The sequence below is a fragment of the Enhydra lutris genome, unplaced genomic scaffold (genome assembly GCF_002288905.1).
Source record: "Enhydra lutris kenyoni isolate GAN:26980312 unplaced genomic scaffold, ASM228890v2 scaffoldscaffold18, whole genome shotgun sequence".
Lineage (NCBI taxonomy): Eukaryota > Metazoa > Chordata > Mammalia > Carnivora > Mustelidae > Enhydra > Enhydra lutris.
Window position 1 is genome coordinate 9,918,346 of NW_019154102.1, and position 18,027 is coordinate 9,936,372.

The following is an 18,027-nucleotide window of genomic DNA, read 5'->3' on the forward strand; positions in this document are numbered from 1 at the left end:
TGAAATGGATGAAGGTGATCAATAATACAAACTTCCAGGGGCGCCTGGGTGGCTCAGCCGGTTAAGCGTCTGCCTTCTGCTCAGGTCATGATCCCAGGGTCCTGGGATGGATCCCACATCAGGCACCCTGCTCAGCAGGGAGTCTGCTTCTCCCTCTCCCTCTGCTCCTCTCCCCTGCTCGTTCTCTCTCAAATAAATTAAGTCTTTTAAAATAATAATAATACAAACTTCCCAGTTACAAAAATCCTGCCTATTTATATCTCTGCTCTATTTACATCTATGTTCATTAAGTACATATATATGATCCTAAGTGATCTCCACCACACCTTTTCTGTTACTAATCTAGAACTACATTCCAATTTTTGCCACAGATACTCTAAAATATCCAGATGGTTCCTGGATTTCTTCTACCACTAGTCTCAGCAGAAAAACTGCTCAAAAAGTAATGGATATGGAAGGGTGAATACATTTGAAGACCCTCTCCAGGATGGAAATTCGCTTCAGAATACTGCCCAGTAATGTGCTGAGGATTCCAAGACAGAAAACATTTTATATAATTCATGGACCCTTAAAATATTTAAGATGAAACCTATAAAATTCAGCAACTACTATACCAGTCTGTCACCACATTCTGCAAGAAGTCCTCTAAAAAAGTTAATGTAGCAATTTCTGTTTTTTTATTTAATTATTTTTATTAACATATAATGTATTATTTGCCCAAGGGGTATGGGTCTGTGAATCATCAGGCTTACACATTTCATAACACTCACCATAGCACATACCCTCCCCAAAGCCCATAACCCAGCCACTCTATCCTTACCCCCTCCCACGCCCAGCAACCTTCATATTGTTTTGTGAGATTAAGAGTCTCTTATGGTTTGTCTCTCTCCTGATCCCATCTTGTTTCATTTTTTTCCTTGCCTACCCCCTAAACCCCCCGCCCTCCTTGCTTAAAACAAGTCTTTTAAAGGACTTACCTGTTGTACTATGTGATGGTATCCATTAAGTATTGCTCTCAGTTGCCAACTACATAATAATCTAAAATTTTAATGGAACAAAATGGTTTGTTCATTGTTCAGAATTAAAAAGAAAAAACTTATTTGTATGCTAACACAAACATGCACATACAAAGAAGAAAATGACATAAATATAATTCTGACAAGTTAATAAAATTTTTACCACTGATACTGTTGAAAGTCTTGTCTTCAGACTGTCGGTACTAATTTTATTTCAAAATATAAATAACTGCAATCAGTAAATGACATGCAAACAGTAAATCTTTTTTTAACATATCGAAAGCAGAATTTTCTACTTAACTCAATTCTTCTCTAAGGTAGGTTAAATAAACCAACAGTTCTGATCATAATATACAGAACTTGTATTTGAGAAAGCATATGTAGCAATATAATCTTCAAATTCAAGATTAATGTAAAAGATACTTTTAATTGTGTAAGTAGTACTTAGTGTTCATCTATCCACTGGCTCACCTCAGCTGTGCTCTCAATATTGCTTAGGTGAGTAATTCTCCTAAGAATTGCTTTTCCTTACCTGGAAGTAGGAAGCCCCTCTGATTCCCCAATTACAACCCTTTCAGACCACCATGACTGTCTTCCATTTTTGCTGTGCTAACCCCCATTTCCACCCCTATTTTTTCCTCTCTTAATGGCAAAGTAGTTCATTCAACTGCCCATGGGGAAACTCCCCCTCCAAATGTACTTTCCATCCCTTGTCACCAACTTGGTCATATCAAGTAATCAATCATCACTTTATTGTGATAGTTTTATTTTCTCCTAGTTTTTTCAACAAACATATTAACTTGCTCAAGCAAATCTCAAAAAACAAGATTATAACTCTGCCTTGACTGCATACCCTTCTCTACCACTCCTCTTTTTCATAATACAGTTGATCCTTGAACAACACTGGCTGAACTACCCAGGTCTACTTACACACAGATTATTTCAGTAAACATACATACGGTACTGTAAATGTGTTTCCTCTTATGATTTTCTTAACAAAATTTTCTTTTTAATCTATAATATATACAACATACAGCATACAAGCATTAAACGGTTTGTTCATGTTATCAGTAAGGCTTCCGATCAACAGCACTGTTAAATTTTTGCAGTCAAAAGTTACATGCAAATTTTCAAGTGCACAAAAGTTCGGTGCCCCTGACCCCTGGGCTCTTCAAGGGTCAATTGTAGTTTATACTGTTTACATTTCCTTTCTACTCACCCACTCCGAAACCCAATACAATCTGGCTTCTACCACTACATGAAACCTAATTTAACCTGATCCCTCTGCAATACTCAGCACTAGGAACCATGTCCTCATTAAGCCTCTATTTGGCTTCAGTGACAACTGTCCAGATTTTCCTCTTACTTCTTTGGTCAATCCTTAGTCTTCTTCCAAGTTCCTCTTTATCAGTTCTTTACATGTTGGTATACTCTCAAGTCTTTTAAATGTTGGCCTTCTTTTTTCACCCTACACTTGCCAGCAATGTTAAGTACCCATACTCACAGCCCCAAATCCCATCCCTACTGTGACTTCCGGGTTTCACACTTGAGTTCCACACTAATACATTAAACATCTCTTCTTGATATTTCACATCTACTATGTCTTAAAATGATGGCTCTCCTATTTCTCCACTGTGACCCATTCTCTAGCTTAGTGATGAGAGCCAGGAACTTAGAAAGCAAACTTCTCTCCTCTTTCCTTTTCTTCTCCTACTTCTAATCAGTCACAAAAATCCTGTCAATTCTAATAAGTGTCTCTGGATTCTTCCTCTACTCTTCTTCCAGAGATATTTAAGAGTGGAAAAGAGGTTCTAGATGCTACCTAATTTCCAGTGTCCTCTCTTGACATTCCTTGATGGGCTGTCTATACCAACAGATAACTTACACAACTGCTAATCATCTAAGCTTTCAAAGGAAAAAAATAAAAATAGAGAATTAACATGTTACCTTCGGTACTTCAGCACAAAGCATAGTAACTTACAAATGTACACTAATTTGGAAAAAAACTGGAAATGTTTCTGGTTGACTAATAAGCATGTGGGCAAAACTAACAGAATAAGCTTTTCCTAGATTAACTGACTGCCCATCCCACCAAGATGCGTGAATATGACCAAACACTACATCACCTTGCATTCTTCATTTGTAAATCTTCAGGCAACACTATTCTAAGGTGAAAATCACGTCCCTGTGGAAAATATTGAGAAAATTACAATGTTAACAAAAAGTTAAACAAAATTACATCAAAAAAGCAATGTTTTCCTTTATTTTCAAAAAGGTATCAACTTTATCCAAATCTTTACATTTGTTAAAATATATGCAATAGAATACTACATTTGAAGGAAAATAATGTAAAAATGCCAGAAACTTTGTAATTATTGGGAAACCAAAACAAAGACAAGACTTCATTTTTAAAGAGAATCAATTCACATAACAGAATGTTAAGAGACTGTTAATGCAAACAAAGAAATTTAATTACTTCTTATAAACTTGGGAAAAAAATTCTTTCAATTGCTTTGACTATGAAAGAAAAAAAAACAGTGTAATATAAGAATATGTAATCCATTACAGAATTCATTTTCAATTTCCTCATTTTAATAAAATGAAAGTATAGTTAGTTACACAATCTGAACATACAGACATGAAAGAAATATTTTCAAAAAACAGAATATTTAATTCTCCCACATTTGTGGGCCTTTAATTAAAAAAAATCACTAATATTTATTTTAATTTAAATATTTACTAGCTATACATTTGGATATACCAAATTTTACTCAAGAGTTTTTCTAAGGAAAGAACTGTTCTCTGAGAAATATATTCAGTTTCACTTTCTTGAGAAAGTGAATGGGTAAGCAGCTTAAACTTTATATCTTAAATAGAATAATACACATGATCTGAGCAAAGGTAAGTAGAAAAAGACAAACAGAAATATAATCTTTTACTCCAACAATATAAAATGAAAAAGAGTAATAAAATTCTCGAAAAATAATCACCATGAGAATTTTAGCACAGGCTCCCTCAAAGCAGATTCAAAACTAAAGGAACACAATTAAATGTACCCCATAACCTTTACTTTCATGATAATATTACAGTTCTGACTTTCATTACATTTAAATGTCCTTTAAAAAAATGAAACAAAATGTACTACTGACCTTTTCAAAAGGTCAAGTAACAATAATTCACTATTTCATTAAAGCACTAGAAAGTATTATGTAGTAACTTTAACCTAACTTTATAGACATCCCACACATAGATGTAAGAACAATCTGGAATTCAGAATTTACATGAAAAATAGTAAAACTACTCTGATCTGTTATCTGAAAGAATAAAATTCCAAAGTCCCTTATTTGCAAAATCCAGCCATTTTAAAAGGTCAAATGCTATGTTACATGCCATAATATTTTTCTGATTCAAGAAAATGTCCAAAATTAGCTTTTTTAGTTAAAGCATATAAAAAATGTTAATTGCTCTCAAAAATAAGTCTTCCAGGTTGTATGGAACAAAGTAATGACAGTTGCCTAAATCTGAATCTCTCCATATATCCTCCCAAATATATCAATATTAAGAACATCTAAAACAGGAGCACCTGAGTGGCTCAGTCGGTTAAGTATCCAACTCTTGGTTTGAGCTCAGGTCATGATCTCAGGGTCATGAGATCAAGGCCCATGTTGGGCTACATGCTCAGCACAGAGTCTACTTGAGATTCTCTCCCTCTGCCCCAACTCTCTCTCTTTAAAATAAATAAAATCTTTAAAAAAAAAAAAAAAAAACTAAAACTAAAACTAAAACCACAAAAAACCCATGTCTCCACCAAAATCAGAAAACAGAACACTAAAAACTTCAAACTACCTGTAGGAAGAAAAACATAAACCACTTTCCAGTGATTTTCACTCTGGGGCTCCTATACCAAGTCCTTTTAAAGAACTACGGGGTTCAGAAAAAAAGTGCATGGAAGAGAGGAGACTGAACTAAGTGTTAAGATAATAATAAAGAGTTTAGTAGATCAGAGCACTGACTACAGGGAGGGGGCTTAATATGAACATAAAAGTCAAGAAGCTCACCCTGTAAAAGAAATACACAGGTAGAAGATGGTAAAAAGGCAGGTGGAGACATCCTTTGGAAACTGGGTATTAGGAGGAAAAGTAAGAGTGGAAAACTGAGGTTCTTATGTAACAAAATAAAAATACTCAACTCCTCTGTCAGCACTACTTAAAAAAATCAGCCATTAAATAAACCGCACTTTGCTTCAACTACAGAAGAAAGTATTCTTAAACTAGTAATTTTATAAACTACTGCCAACAACCAAATTCACAAAGATGTTTTCATCAATGCCAAGCTACTATGAGTCAAAATCAGAATAAAAGAAAACATTTCAAGTAATAATGATCCCCCATGCAAATAAAAAAACACAAGGCATAAACAAATTACAATATTGAATTATATCATCATTAGTAAGTGTCTGTACCCAGACTCAGAAATTCAAAAAACTATGAACAGAAATTACAAGGAAAAAAAAATTTAGTTCAAAAAAAAAAAAAAAAAGATACTACAGTAGAATAAATTAATAAGTGCTCAAGGAGAAATAGAGTAAAATAAAAATTTCATTAGAGGCACTGTGTTGGATAGTTCAGGTAGTAGAGCACATGACTCTTGATCTCAGAGCTGTGAGTTCATGCCTCGAGTTGGGGGTAGACAATATTTAAAATAAAATGGTTAAAAGTGGCAAATGTTATGGGTACTTTACCCCAATAAGAATTTTTAGGATTTGGGGCACCTGGGTGGCTCAGTGGGTTAAAGCCTCTGCCTTCGGCTCAGGTCATGATCTCAGGTCCTGGGATCGAGCCCCAAATTGGGCTCTCTGCTCAGCAGGGAGCCTGCTTCCTCCTCTCTGCCTGCCTCTCTGCCTGCTTGTGATCGCTCTGTCAAGTAAATAAATAAAATCTTAAAAAAAAAAAAAAAGAGTTTTTAAGATTTATTTATTTATTTTAGTGAGAGAGAGTGAGCAGGGGGAGGAGCAGAAGGAGAGAGAGTCCTAAGCAGATTCTGTGTTAAGTATGGAACCCAAAGCAGGGCTTGATCGTATGACCCTGAGATCATGACTTGAGCCAAAACCAAGAGTTGGACACCTAACAGACTATGCCAGCCAGGTGCCATCCTCAATAAAAGTTTTCTAGCATTTTCTTTGCCATTATGAAATTTTAAAAAAGTTATCAAATCAGAAAATAAAAATAAAAACCATCAGAGAAAAGCAGTTGAATTGGAAACATGTAATGAAAATCCAACACAAAAAGAACTGGCAACCTTGAAAAGGAAAACAAAAGAGAAGAAAGAATATTTTGAATTATAATCTAGGCATACTTTCTGGAAATTCACATATGAAAAACTGACCATGTGAGAAAGAAGTCCTAATGACTGACTCAAATGTATCTTAATATGCAGACTTTAAAGAAAAAGTCCATTAACTTACGAGACCAAATAATATATGGGAAATAAAATACAAGTAGCATCACACTTCTCAAAGCAAGATTTTAAAAAAGCAACAATAGAACAGAACTTTCAAGAAACTGAGAAGATTTCTGCTTCTAGCTATGATGGAGAAACAGCAGCAGTTAAACAAAGCAGTTAAACCTTCCCACTTTAACTAAAAACTGGACAAAATATATGAAACAATGATGTTCAGACATCAAATAGGCAGCAAAAAACAGTGATTACTGAAAGAAGGGAAACAAATGAGAAAAATCTTTATAATTATCCTGTCTTACTACCTGGAGAATTTTTCAGACTTCATAGCAAGGATGGAGAACCAAATGGAGCCAAACAATTCTCCCTGATTTGACAAAAGGGGGTGTGCTGGGGGGAGGCAAAGACATGTATAATTCACAATGTACAATACCAAAGAGGAATGCCATATAAGAAGAGATAATACACAGAGAATGAACCTAGAAAATATCAGTGTATTGTTGTAAAAGTCATCAGCTAAGTATGATTGCTGCGTATATGTGAGAAAACTACCCAAGGCCTGGGAATCATGAGACTGGAACATGCAAAACAATCTCAGAGCTCACACCAGGCTGGGAGTAGTCATGTTTCCTCTCAGAAGAGTAGAAAACCTTATACTATAAAGGTTATCATTAAAGAGAAGTGGTGGGACTTCTCTTCTGGGAGTGTCTGGGTGGTGGCTCAGTCAGTTAAGCATCTGACTTCGGCTAGGGTCATAATCCCAGGGTCCTGGGATCAAGCCCCATATCAGGCTCCCTGTTCAGTGGGAAGTCTGCTTTTCCTTCTCCCTCTGCTGCTCCCCTCCTGTGTGCTCATGCTCACTGTCAAATAAACGAGTAAAATCTTTAAAAAGAAAAAAAAAAGAGAGAGAGAGAAAGAGAGTGTACTCTGAAGATACTGCCTAAGTGGTAGAGCCAAATTAATCTAGGCTAAAGTCTGTTTTGATTCTGCCTAACAAAGCTTAGAAGCAAACTATGAAAAGCTTAAACTGTTTCCAAATAATTTAACTACAGTTTAGAATAAATCAAGAATATTTAAGAGAATAAAATTATCTAGCACACAATAGTTGGAATGCACAGTATCTGGCATCCAACCAAAGTATGCAAAGAAACAGGAAAATAAGATTCATAATGAAGAGAAAAAAAAATCAAGAGAAATACAAAAATGGCAGATGATAGAACTGCTTAAAAAAAATTCAACAGTGATAACTACATATGTTCAAGAAGGTAGAGAAAAGCATGAGTATGCTAAATAGAACACGAAATATAAAGACAGACCCAAATCAAAGAGATGAAAAATACAATGTCTGAGATGCTATAAAGTATTAACAGCAGATTAAGTATTGCAAAAGAAAATATTAGGGTACCCAAAGGCACAGAACATTCAAGAGAAAGACACTGAGACAAGCAATGAAAAAGAACAGAACCATTAGTGAATTACGGAATGATTTTTAAATGGCCTACTATACACATATTTTAAGTCCCCAATACGAAGGAGAAGAATAAAAAAAATTTAAGAAATAATGGCTGAAGTTTTGCTCAAACTGAAAATATATACTCACAAATTCAAAAAGCTCCACAAACCCTATGGAGGAAAATCATGAAGAAAACTACACCTAGGTACATCATAATCTAATCAACAAAAAACAATGATAAAAAGAAAAATCTTAAAAGCAGTCAAAAACAACACACTTACAAAGGAACAAAAACAAGAAACAGAAGAGATTTCTCATAGGCAATAATGTAAGAGAATTAAGCAGCATCTGAAAAGTACTAAAAGAAAAAAAAATCTAGAGTTTTATACCTAGTAAAAGTATCTTTCAAAAGGCCAAACACCATGTCAGACATAAAACCACTGAAAAAAATGTATCAGTACAAGCTATGCACTACAAGCAATGTTAAAGGAATAACCTAAGGAAGAAAGTAAATGAAACAAGAGAAATGTGGATATACAACAAAAACTACCAGAAACAGTAAATATACAGGTAAATATAAATGACCTTTTTCTTAAATGTCTTTAAAAGGATTACTGTGCCAAACTGGACAATCTGAACAAATAAGTAAGGACTGGATTACAAATCAAGGTATAAGATACAGTATCTATGAGTCCATACTGATATAAATGATTGATTTAATAAATGAGGGAGGGGCACCTGGATGGCTCAGCATATGCCTTCAGCTCAGGTCATGATCCCAGGTTCTTGGGATCAAGCCTCACATAGGGCTCCCTGCTTGGTGGGGAGCCTGCTTCTCCCTCTCTCTCTGCTGCTCCCCCTGCTTATATACTCACTGTCTCTAATAAGTTTAAAAAAAAAATCTTAAAAAAAAATAATAATAAATGAGGGAGTTAAGGAATAAACCTAATCAAAGAAGTGAAAGACCCGTATTCTGAAAGCTGTGTACTAATGAAAGACGGGACCAAAAGAAAAAAGAAAAAAAAAAAAAAAAAAAAAAAGGACAAGACAAGACATTCCATCCTCAAGGACTAAAACAACAGATATTGTTAAAATGTCTATATATAGAATATGCCATGGGGAAAAAAGTCTCTTCAACAAATGGTACTGGGAAAACTGGACAGCTACAAGCAAAAGAATGAAACTGGACCATTTTCATACACCATACACAAAAATACACTCAAAAATACAAAATGGATTAAAGACCTAAATGTGAAATGAAACTGTAAAATCCTAGAAGAGAACACAGGGATTAATTTCTCTGACATCACCCACAGCAACATTTTTCTAAACAGGTCTGCTGAGGCAAGGGAAACAAAAGCAAAAATAAACTATTGGGACTACATCAAAATAAAGATTGTGCTCAGCAAAAGAAGCAATCAACAAATCTACTAAATGAGAAAAGATATTTGCAAATGACATACCTGACAAAGGGTTAGTATCCAAAACCCATAAAGAACTTATATGACTGAACACACACCAAAAAAACCCTAAATTATCCAATTACAAAATGGGCAGAAGACATGAACAGACATTTCTCCAAGACATACAGATGGCTGAAACACATGAAAAGACAGAAGCTCAACATCACTAGTCATCAGGGCAATACAAACCAAAACTACAATGAGATTATCACTTCATACTTGTCAGCGTGGCTATAATCAACAACATAAGAAACAACAAGTTTTAGGAAGGATGTGGAGAAAAAGGAACACTCTTGCACTGCGGGTAGAAATGCAAACTGGTGCAAACATTCTGGAAGACACTATGGAGGTTCCTCAGAAAGTAAAAATAGAAGAACTCTATGATGCAGTAATCACAAACATTTTTAGGTATATACCTAAAAATTACAAAAACACTAATTCAAAGGGATACACGCACCCCTATGTTTATTATAGCATTATTTACAATAGCCAAGTTTCAGCAGCCCAAGTGTCCACTGACAGATGAATGGATAAAAAAAGATGTGGTACATATATACAATGGAATTATTACCCAGCCATAAAAAGAAATGAAATCTCGGCATTTGCAGCAACCTGGATGGAACTAGTGAGTATAACACTAAGTGAACTAAGTCAGTCAAGAAAGATAAATATTGGACACCTGGGTGGTTCAGTGGGTTAAAGCCTCTGCCTTCGGCTCAGGTCATGATCCCAGATTCCTGGGATCAAGTCCCGAACCAGGCTCTCTGCTCAGCAGGGAGCCTGCTTCCTCCTCTCTCTCTCTCTCTCTCTCTGCCTGCCTCTCTGCCTACTTGTGATCTCTGTCAAATAAATAAGTAAAATATTAAAAAAAAAGAAAGATAAATACCAATGATTTCACTCATATCTGAAATTTAAGAACTCGAAACAAATGAGCAAAGAAAAAAAAAAAAAAAAGAGATGAACCAAAAAAAAAAACCCAAAAAAGCAAAAACAAAAAAACCCCAAAACAAAAACTCCTAACTACAGAGAACAAACTGATGGTTGCCAGAGGAGAAGTGGTAGGGGGAGGAGGGATGGGTGAAATAGGTGATGGGGATTAAAGAGTACACTTACCATGATGAGAACAGAGTAATGTACAGAATTGCTGAATCACTATATTGTACACCTGGAACTAACAGAACACTACATGTTATCTATATTGGAATTAAATTTAAAAACTTAAATAAATATGGGAATTAAACTAACCTTCCTTACAGAAGAATTCCAGGTAAATTATATACTCTACCTTAAAAGAGGGGGAGCATAACCCTTCACTCCTTAAATGGGAGCAACTCAGAGATTTCCTTCCAAAGAGTAAGTATGGAAAGAGGAGAAGAGTTAATGCTGCAGTAGAGAAACCGGACAAACACTATTTTAGCCAAAGTCAATATCAAGAGTGGTAAATCATATTGTTGGTTTCCTCCCTTTAGATCATGTTATGAAATGGTACTTAAATTCTCAATGTTCCTCTCAAAAACCAATAACCAGTAACATAAATCAATGGAAGGACAGAAAACCCAGAAATAAACCCACTCTAAAACTGTCCTTAAAAAATAAAAGTGTCTTAATAAAGGAAGATAATTATTTAAAGGAAATAAAAATTTAAAGGAAAATAAAAGTGTATTGGGAGGGTTAAAAGATAAATAGAAGTAAAAGATATGACAACAAGTACACAAAAGGGAGGGGATGGGAAAGAGTAAATTGCTTGATTCTTATAAGTGGTATACCTGAAAGTAGATTGTGGTAAATTACAGTAGCATACTGTAAACCCTAGAACAAACACTAAAAAAGAGACAAAAGTGATATATAGCTGATAAACCAATAGTGCATATAAAATATAATCCTGATATTATTTATGTGAATCATGACAAGTTTAAGTTGTATACTATAAACCATAAAGCAACTAATTAAGAATGAAAATAGCTAATAAGCTGATAGAGGAGATAAAAAATATTATACTATATAGTGTATAACAAAAATGCAGAAAAATATGAAAAAAGATAAAAAAACACATAGAATAAACAAAAAAGCAGCAAAATATTAGCTTTAAACTCAGTGATATCAGTCATATATTAAATGTAAATGGTCTAAACATCTCAAAGCAAAAATCAGTTGATTTTTAGATTCAATAAAAAAAACAATGTCCAGAAGAAATCCTCTTCAAATATAAGACACAAATAGATATCAAATAAATGGGAAATGATTAAGCCATGCCAATACTAATTAAAAAAAAAAAAAAAAAAAGCTAGAAACACTATACTAATATCAGAAAATAGAGATTCTAGGACAAAGATTACCAGAGATAAAAAGGGTTATTTCCCAGTCATTAAAAAAAAAAAAAAAAAAATCAGTTCAAGAGTGCTCAACAATCCTAAAAGTTCATGTACCTAATAAAAGAACTTCAAAATATACAAAGCAAAAACTTACAGAAACAAAAGTAGAAACTGAACAATAATTATAGTTGGAGATTTTCAATACCCCCTTTCACTAATAAAACTAGTAGACAGAAAATCAGTGAGTATATAAAAAACTCAAATAGCATTATGAACCAACTTGACCTAACATTACAGAACAATCATCCAACAGCAGCAGAATGCATTCTTTTCAAATACAGACATAACATTTACCAAAATAGGACACATTCTATGCCATAAAATAAGTCCCAATATATTTAAAAGAATTTCAATCCTATAAATTCTGTTGTAACCAATATGAAACTAAATTATAAATCAATATCAAAAAGATATCTAGAAAGTCCTAAAATATTTAGAAAGGTATACTGTTGTTCTAAGTAACCCATGGGTCAAAAGAAAAAAAAAAAAAAAAAAGAAAGAAAAAGAAAAGAAATTAACAAATATTTTGAACCAAAAAAAAAGAAAAAGAAAATATATCAAAGTATGTGTGATACAGCCAAAATAGCGTCTGAAGAAAAATTTACAGCACTAAACAATTATATTACAAAATAGTGGGGCGCTTGGGTGGCTCAGTGGGTTAAGCCTCTGCCTTCGGCTCAGGTCATGATCCCAGGGTCCTGGGACTGAGCCCTGCATCAGGCTCTCTGCTCAGCAGGGGGCCTACTTCCCCATCCCCAACCTCACCCCCCACCTGCCTCTCTGCCTACTTGTGATCTCTGTCAAATAAATAAAATCTTTTTAAAAAAATATTATAAAATAAAAAGTTCTCATTATCCATGAGCTAAAATCCCACCTGAAGATACTAGGAAACTTAAGATCAGAAAAAGAAATACACACACACATACAGAAAGCAAAGAAAGACACAGAAAAATAAGCGAAAAAAAAAAATCAATAAAATCAAAAGTGGGTTCTTTGAGGAGATCAATAAAATGTTTAAGCCTCTACCCAGTTGCACCAGGGAAAAAAGACACAAAATACCATAAGAGTGGGGACAAGAAGTATCTATAAAATATATCCATAATTTCTTTGATATTTCAACCTTTAAGAGTTGGTGCCTCATTTCTCTCCTTTTGAATATGGACTAGATTTGGGGCTTGCTATAAAAAACAGAAAAAGCAGAAGTAAATATGTGTAACTCCAGAGACTGGTACCTTTTCTCCAAAAGTACCATGCAGCTTTATGCTTGATTTATCACACAGGGGGAAGCTAGTCGCCATGTTGTGAGGACCCTATGGAGGTCTATGCAGTTAAGGAACTGAGGCCTCCCAAGTCAAAGAGAAGTAGAAAACAGGGGGCTCCAGCCAATATCCATGGAAATGAGCTATCCTGGAAGCAAATCTTTAAGTTCTAGCCAAGCCTTTAGAGACTGGCATACTGGCTAACATCTTCACGACAAGTCCATAAGAAACAGTGATGTAGAACCATCCACCTAAGTAGCTTTCAAACTTTCAATCCATAGCAAAGGTAAGATAACAAATGTTTGTTGTTCTAAGCCACAAAGATTTGGAATAAGTAGTTACGCAGCAAAAGATAACCAATATAGGGAACATCTTTACAGTTCCTAAATACATTCACTAAAAGGATAAGGGAATATTATGAAGTAAAATTTAAGCCAATAAATTCAAACATCTAGAAGAAATGCACAAATTCCTTGAGGGAAACAAACTGCCAAGCTCACCCAAAAGAAAAGGAATAACCCAACTGAGAAAATAACTTATTTAAATCACAGAGATCGTTCATTCTCTCTCTCTCTCTCACACACACAAACACACACACACATGTGCGTGCAGGCATGCACAAAGAATCAGTAAGTTTCACAGACTATAATTTTTAGGAACAGTATTATCTAATTGTAAAACTAGAAATAACAAAATTAATAATCAAAAAAGATTTTCATGAGAAAAATTTTTAAATCTTCTATTAAGTAACTCTTGGGTGCAAGGGATCTACAAAGTAAAATTATGTAAGTACTAAAAAATGATTATGATAAAACACTACATGTCAGCATATATAGCCTACTTTAAAAAACAGCGGTAAGAGGGAAAATGCAGAGCCTTAAAAACTTGTATCAGTAAAAATGTGCTCTCACAACCAAATCTGGGAAAATTTAAGCATCAAAATAAATAAGGCAAGTAACGATTACAATCCATTAAATTATTTTTAAAACTTCTGATACAAATAAGTGGGGGGAAAGAGTTTACTCCTTATAATAAAATGACAATAAAGAAGAAATAATGGAATTAGAAAAATCATCATTTGGCAAGCACCAAATGATGGTGGCTCAATTAAGATACTAAAACTGGTGTGTGTACCTGAAAGTTTGATGCTTCAGAGTAGCTCTGTAAAAGTACTTATGAATTACAAAAGGAAAATCTGGCACATGCCATCTTAACAAGGTGATCAGAGGTAACATCATCGAGAACCACTGACTTCACGTGCCCTAAAAAGGACACAGCATTCTTTGTGTCATCTGTGCTGAAATTACATAATCTGAATTTAATGATGAGGAAGTATCAGTCAAACCCAAACTGAGGGACATTCTTCCTAATATCCAAACCATAGTCTTAATAAATGTCAAGTTCATAGAAAACACAGAGCCTAAGAACTATGCCAGACTAAAGAAATAGTACAACTAAATGCAATGTGATACCTTAAAACTAAATACAATGTGGTATCTTACATCTCACTCCTTATAGGAGGCTGGAAAGGGGGGTACAAAATATGTAATTGCAACATTAACAAAATTTGAATTTGGCCTCCAGATGATGGCATTATATCATGATGAAACTTCGTGATTTTGATAACTGTACTGTGGATATACATGAGTTTGTCCTTGTTCTCATGAACTATATGATGAAGTATTTAAGAATAAAGAGACACTATGTCTGCAACCTAATCTCAAACTGCTCAGAAAAATAATGTATATATACCCACCCATATATATACACGCAGAGTAAAATCAAATGGGGCAAAAGTAAAATGGTGAATCTGGGTAATTTTTATACATACTTGTTATTTTCTGTAAATTTGAAATTATATACAAGACAAACATTTCTAAAGAAAAACAGTCCCATCAAACATTAAATAATGTGTTTATGTTAAGAAGTCAGAATTGTAGCTACAGCAAGGGTCACAAGAAAATTCATCTAATCTCAATTCTGACGTTTACACAAGTTTTTCTCACAGGCTTCAGTAGAGACACACATATAAAGTACATTCCTTAAAATCCTAAAATTAGATATAACATGGCTCCTGGTAAAAATGTAACTTAATCTCTCTTTAATTTTTCTAAACATTACCTGAAAATGAATCAGGTTTTCAGCTAGATAATTCAAGACTGATACTTCCAATTCAGGGAAGAAAAAGTGGATTACCTTTATTCCAGAAATAGTAATGAAATTTAGCCTCTACTTTCTGCAATGCTCATAATGAATTTAAAGAAAAATTAATAAATCTGTATGTACCCTCTATAATCTTTCCTTAATCACAGTGCACTCAGATTAGTTTACCTTAATATTCTAAGGGGTGGGTAAAAGTTTCATTTAGCAAGTAAATTTGATAATTCACTCAGTATTTTTGAGAGACTACTATAGGTTTTGAGTAAACTTCAAAACATATGGTAATTCCTAGGATATGGCCCCAACCCTCAAAAAGTATGTTTTCTGGTGGGGTAGAGGGTGAAACCGGTGAAGTTTGTGTTTTTGTAGGCACAAACTCCCAGTCCTAAGTTATAGGGATGAAAAGTACCACATGGAAACTATAGTTAAAACTCTATTGCCTATTTGAAAGCTGCTAAGAGACTTATCTTAAAAGTTCTCATAATAAGGAGGACACCTGGGTGGGTCAGTGGGTTAGGAGGCCTACTCTAGATTTTGGCTCCGGTCAGGATCTCAGGGCCCCAGATCAGGCTCTAGTCCTGCTTGTCACTCAGCTGGGAGTCCTCTTGAGGATTCTTTCTCTCTTCTCTCTCTCTCTGTCTCCCTGCACTTCTGCACCCATAGGATCTCTCTCTCTCAAATAAATAAATATTTTAAAAAAAGTTCTCATCATAAAAAACTTATAGAACTACATATGGTGCATCCGATGAACTAGACTCACTGTGATCATTTCATGTCATATACATACATCAAATCATTATGTTGTACACCTGAAACAAATGTTGCATGTCAGTTATACTTTAAAAAAAAAAAAGCATGAAACAGGCTTCTCTTTAAAGTTAAATTAAGTATCAAGTTTTCAAATACCCAATACTCAAACACTTAAATATTTCTGAAAGTTGAAACCATTCTCTTAATCACTATAATTAAGAGTTAAATTTTACCTCCATCCCACTCTTTTAATGCTGACAATGTTTTGATGAGGATTATTGAATGGAGTGTTAATCAAGGTAAGGTGGAGCAATGCAATTATTCATTTTCCTTTCAGAAAATAAAAATAATTCTGAGAACAGAAATTTTTACTCATCACCATGAGGTTTTCAAATTATCTGGTTAATTACTAAATTTTAAATTTATTATGACAAAATTGCATAATTTGTGTTTCTATATAACTGAGTTCAAATACTGAAAATGTGCATGTCTATAAAAGATTCATACATATTTTTCCAGAAAATACAGTTGTTTCAATGTTAAGTTGTTTAAAAATGACCACTTTGTTTCTTTCCTCTTCCAAAATTTCTTATTACACATAGCAAATCAAATCCTCAGGTTAGTTGCGTGTTACATTTTATAGCTAAAAGGTACTGCTGGTAATCTAACGTATTCATGATCCATATCAAAAGTTGCAGGTGGTTAATTTGTGTGTAATTTCAACAGTTTTTCCTCAAGCAGAATCTGTTAATTTTAAAAGACCAAAAAAAAAAAAAAGAAAGAAAGAAAGTATTGTGCTGGTGAGAGAGGTTGCACAATGTTGAGTATAAAGGTCTGGAAGCAAAAATCTATACTCAAAAATCTAACCCAGTATCCTGGTGCAATGCAGAGAGAGGAGCAAAACGCGGGAGTGGAATCTGATTGCCTCGCTTTCAGGGACTCTGGCAATCATGGACAAATAACTTAACCTGTCCACTTTCCCATGCCCTGTTTTACTTAACTATGAAGACTGAGAAAGATTTCTTTTAATTCTGCCTCAAAGGGCCGAGGATTAGTGAGATAACGTACCCGGAAAGCGCTTTGTAAACTTCAAACCTGTACACGTGTGTTACCCTGTGTCATCAACTCCACCACAGAATTAAGAAGCCGCCTGGACTCAGGAAAGGCAATTAATTCTGCTGTCAAGATTTCGTACAAAATATCGCTACAGGAAGCGCTCAGGGACACAGGACTTAGTTGAGAGCCAAAAGGTGGTTTTCCTCCAAAATACATTTTTGCAGGAAAAACGAGTATAATCTGCAGGGATTCCCTAGTGAACGGCTGGCCACCAACCTTTGTGGGGCTCGGGGGCGGGGGAGACGGGGGGTTTGTTAGAGACAAGGTAAAAATTTGCAGAACAATCAAAAAAACAGTTCAAGGTGGGGCAGACGCGGAATCAGAAGGGAGGTCAAACTCAGGAAGCGCGCGCGAGGGGGCGTGGCCGTCTGCCCCGCCCCCCGCTCGCGTCCAGCGCCGGCCTCCTCTTGCCGAGTCCCTTGCCCGACGGTAGCCCAGGCAAAGACGCGGTAGCGAGTGGCGGGTTGTCAACAACCGCAGAAGTCCTCAAACCTCCAGTTTCCAAGGAGACGTGAGGCGCCTCCCCTCCTAACTCCCCGCGGCTAAGGGCCCCTAACTGCTCCCGTAACTGACTTCCAGGGGCGGAGCTGCGCCGAGAAAGGGACGCCCTCCTAGCAATCGGGCAACAAGCTGGCGGGTACCTGAGCCGAAATGAATCCTTCGTACACGGTTTTCGCCCGGTTCTGAGGCAGAAGCAGCGGGCACTGGCGCAACAGGCTCGCTTCCATCTCCGCCATGGTCAGCAGTCCGTGGGGCCGCGGGGGGGTTATCCGTCGGCCAGGGCCCCGCACATGCGCAGTCCCGCCTGCACCCGGAGCTTGGCGGGGCGGAAACCTGGCCTTTGGCGGGAAAAAGCCTCGAGGACCAGGCGGAGTGAAATTAAGGTCTGGTGCTAGTTGCAGCACCTGGCAGAGTAGATGTGGCTCTGTAGGAGGCAGCATTGGCCCCAACAGGAGGGAAGATTGTTCTCAGGTTCATAGC

The 18,027-nt window shown here is 35.6% G+C and overlaps 1 protein-coding gene across 3 annotated transcripts in view; it reads right to left on the minus strand.

Moving 5' to 3' along the window:
* The window catches only part of LOC111148119 (Fanconi anemia complementation group L), a 99,414-nt gene extending 81,616 nt beyond the window's left edge, over positions 1-17,798 (minus strand). For 2 of the 3 annotated variants that reach the window (XR_002640675.1, XM_022504537.1), the window contains exons 1-3: positions 17,688-17,790; positions 3,143-3,201; positions 978-1,038 (exon numbers count right to left, since the gene is read on the minus strand). Coding sequence is in view for 2 of the 3 variants with exons in the window: in XM_022504537.1 (XP_022360245.1) it covers positions 978-1,038; positions 3,143-3,201; positions 17,688-17,783 (216 nt within the window). In the remaining variant the exon portion in view is untranslated. Of the gene's footprint in view, positions 1-977; positions 1,039-3,142; positions 3,202-17,687 lie in introns of all 3 variants that reach the window. The other variant, XM_022504536.1, reaches the window with a different exon arrangement.
* Between the last annotated feature and the right edge of the window lie 229 nt (positions 17,799-18,027).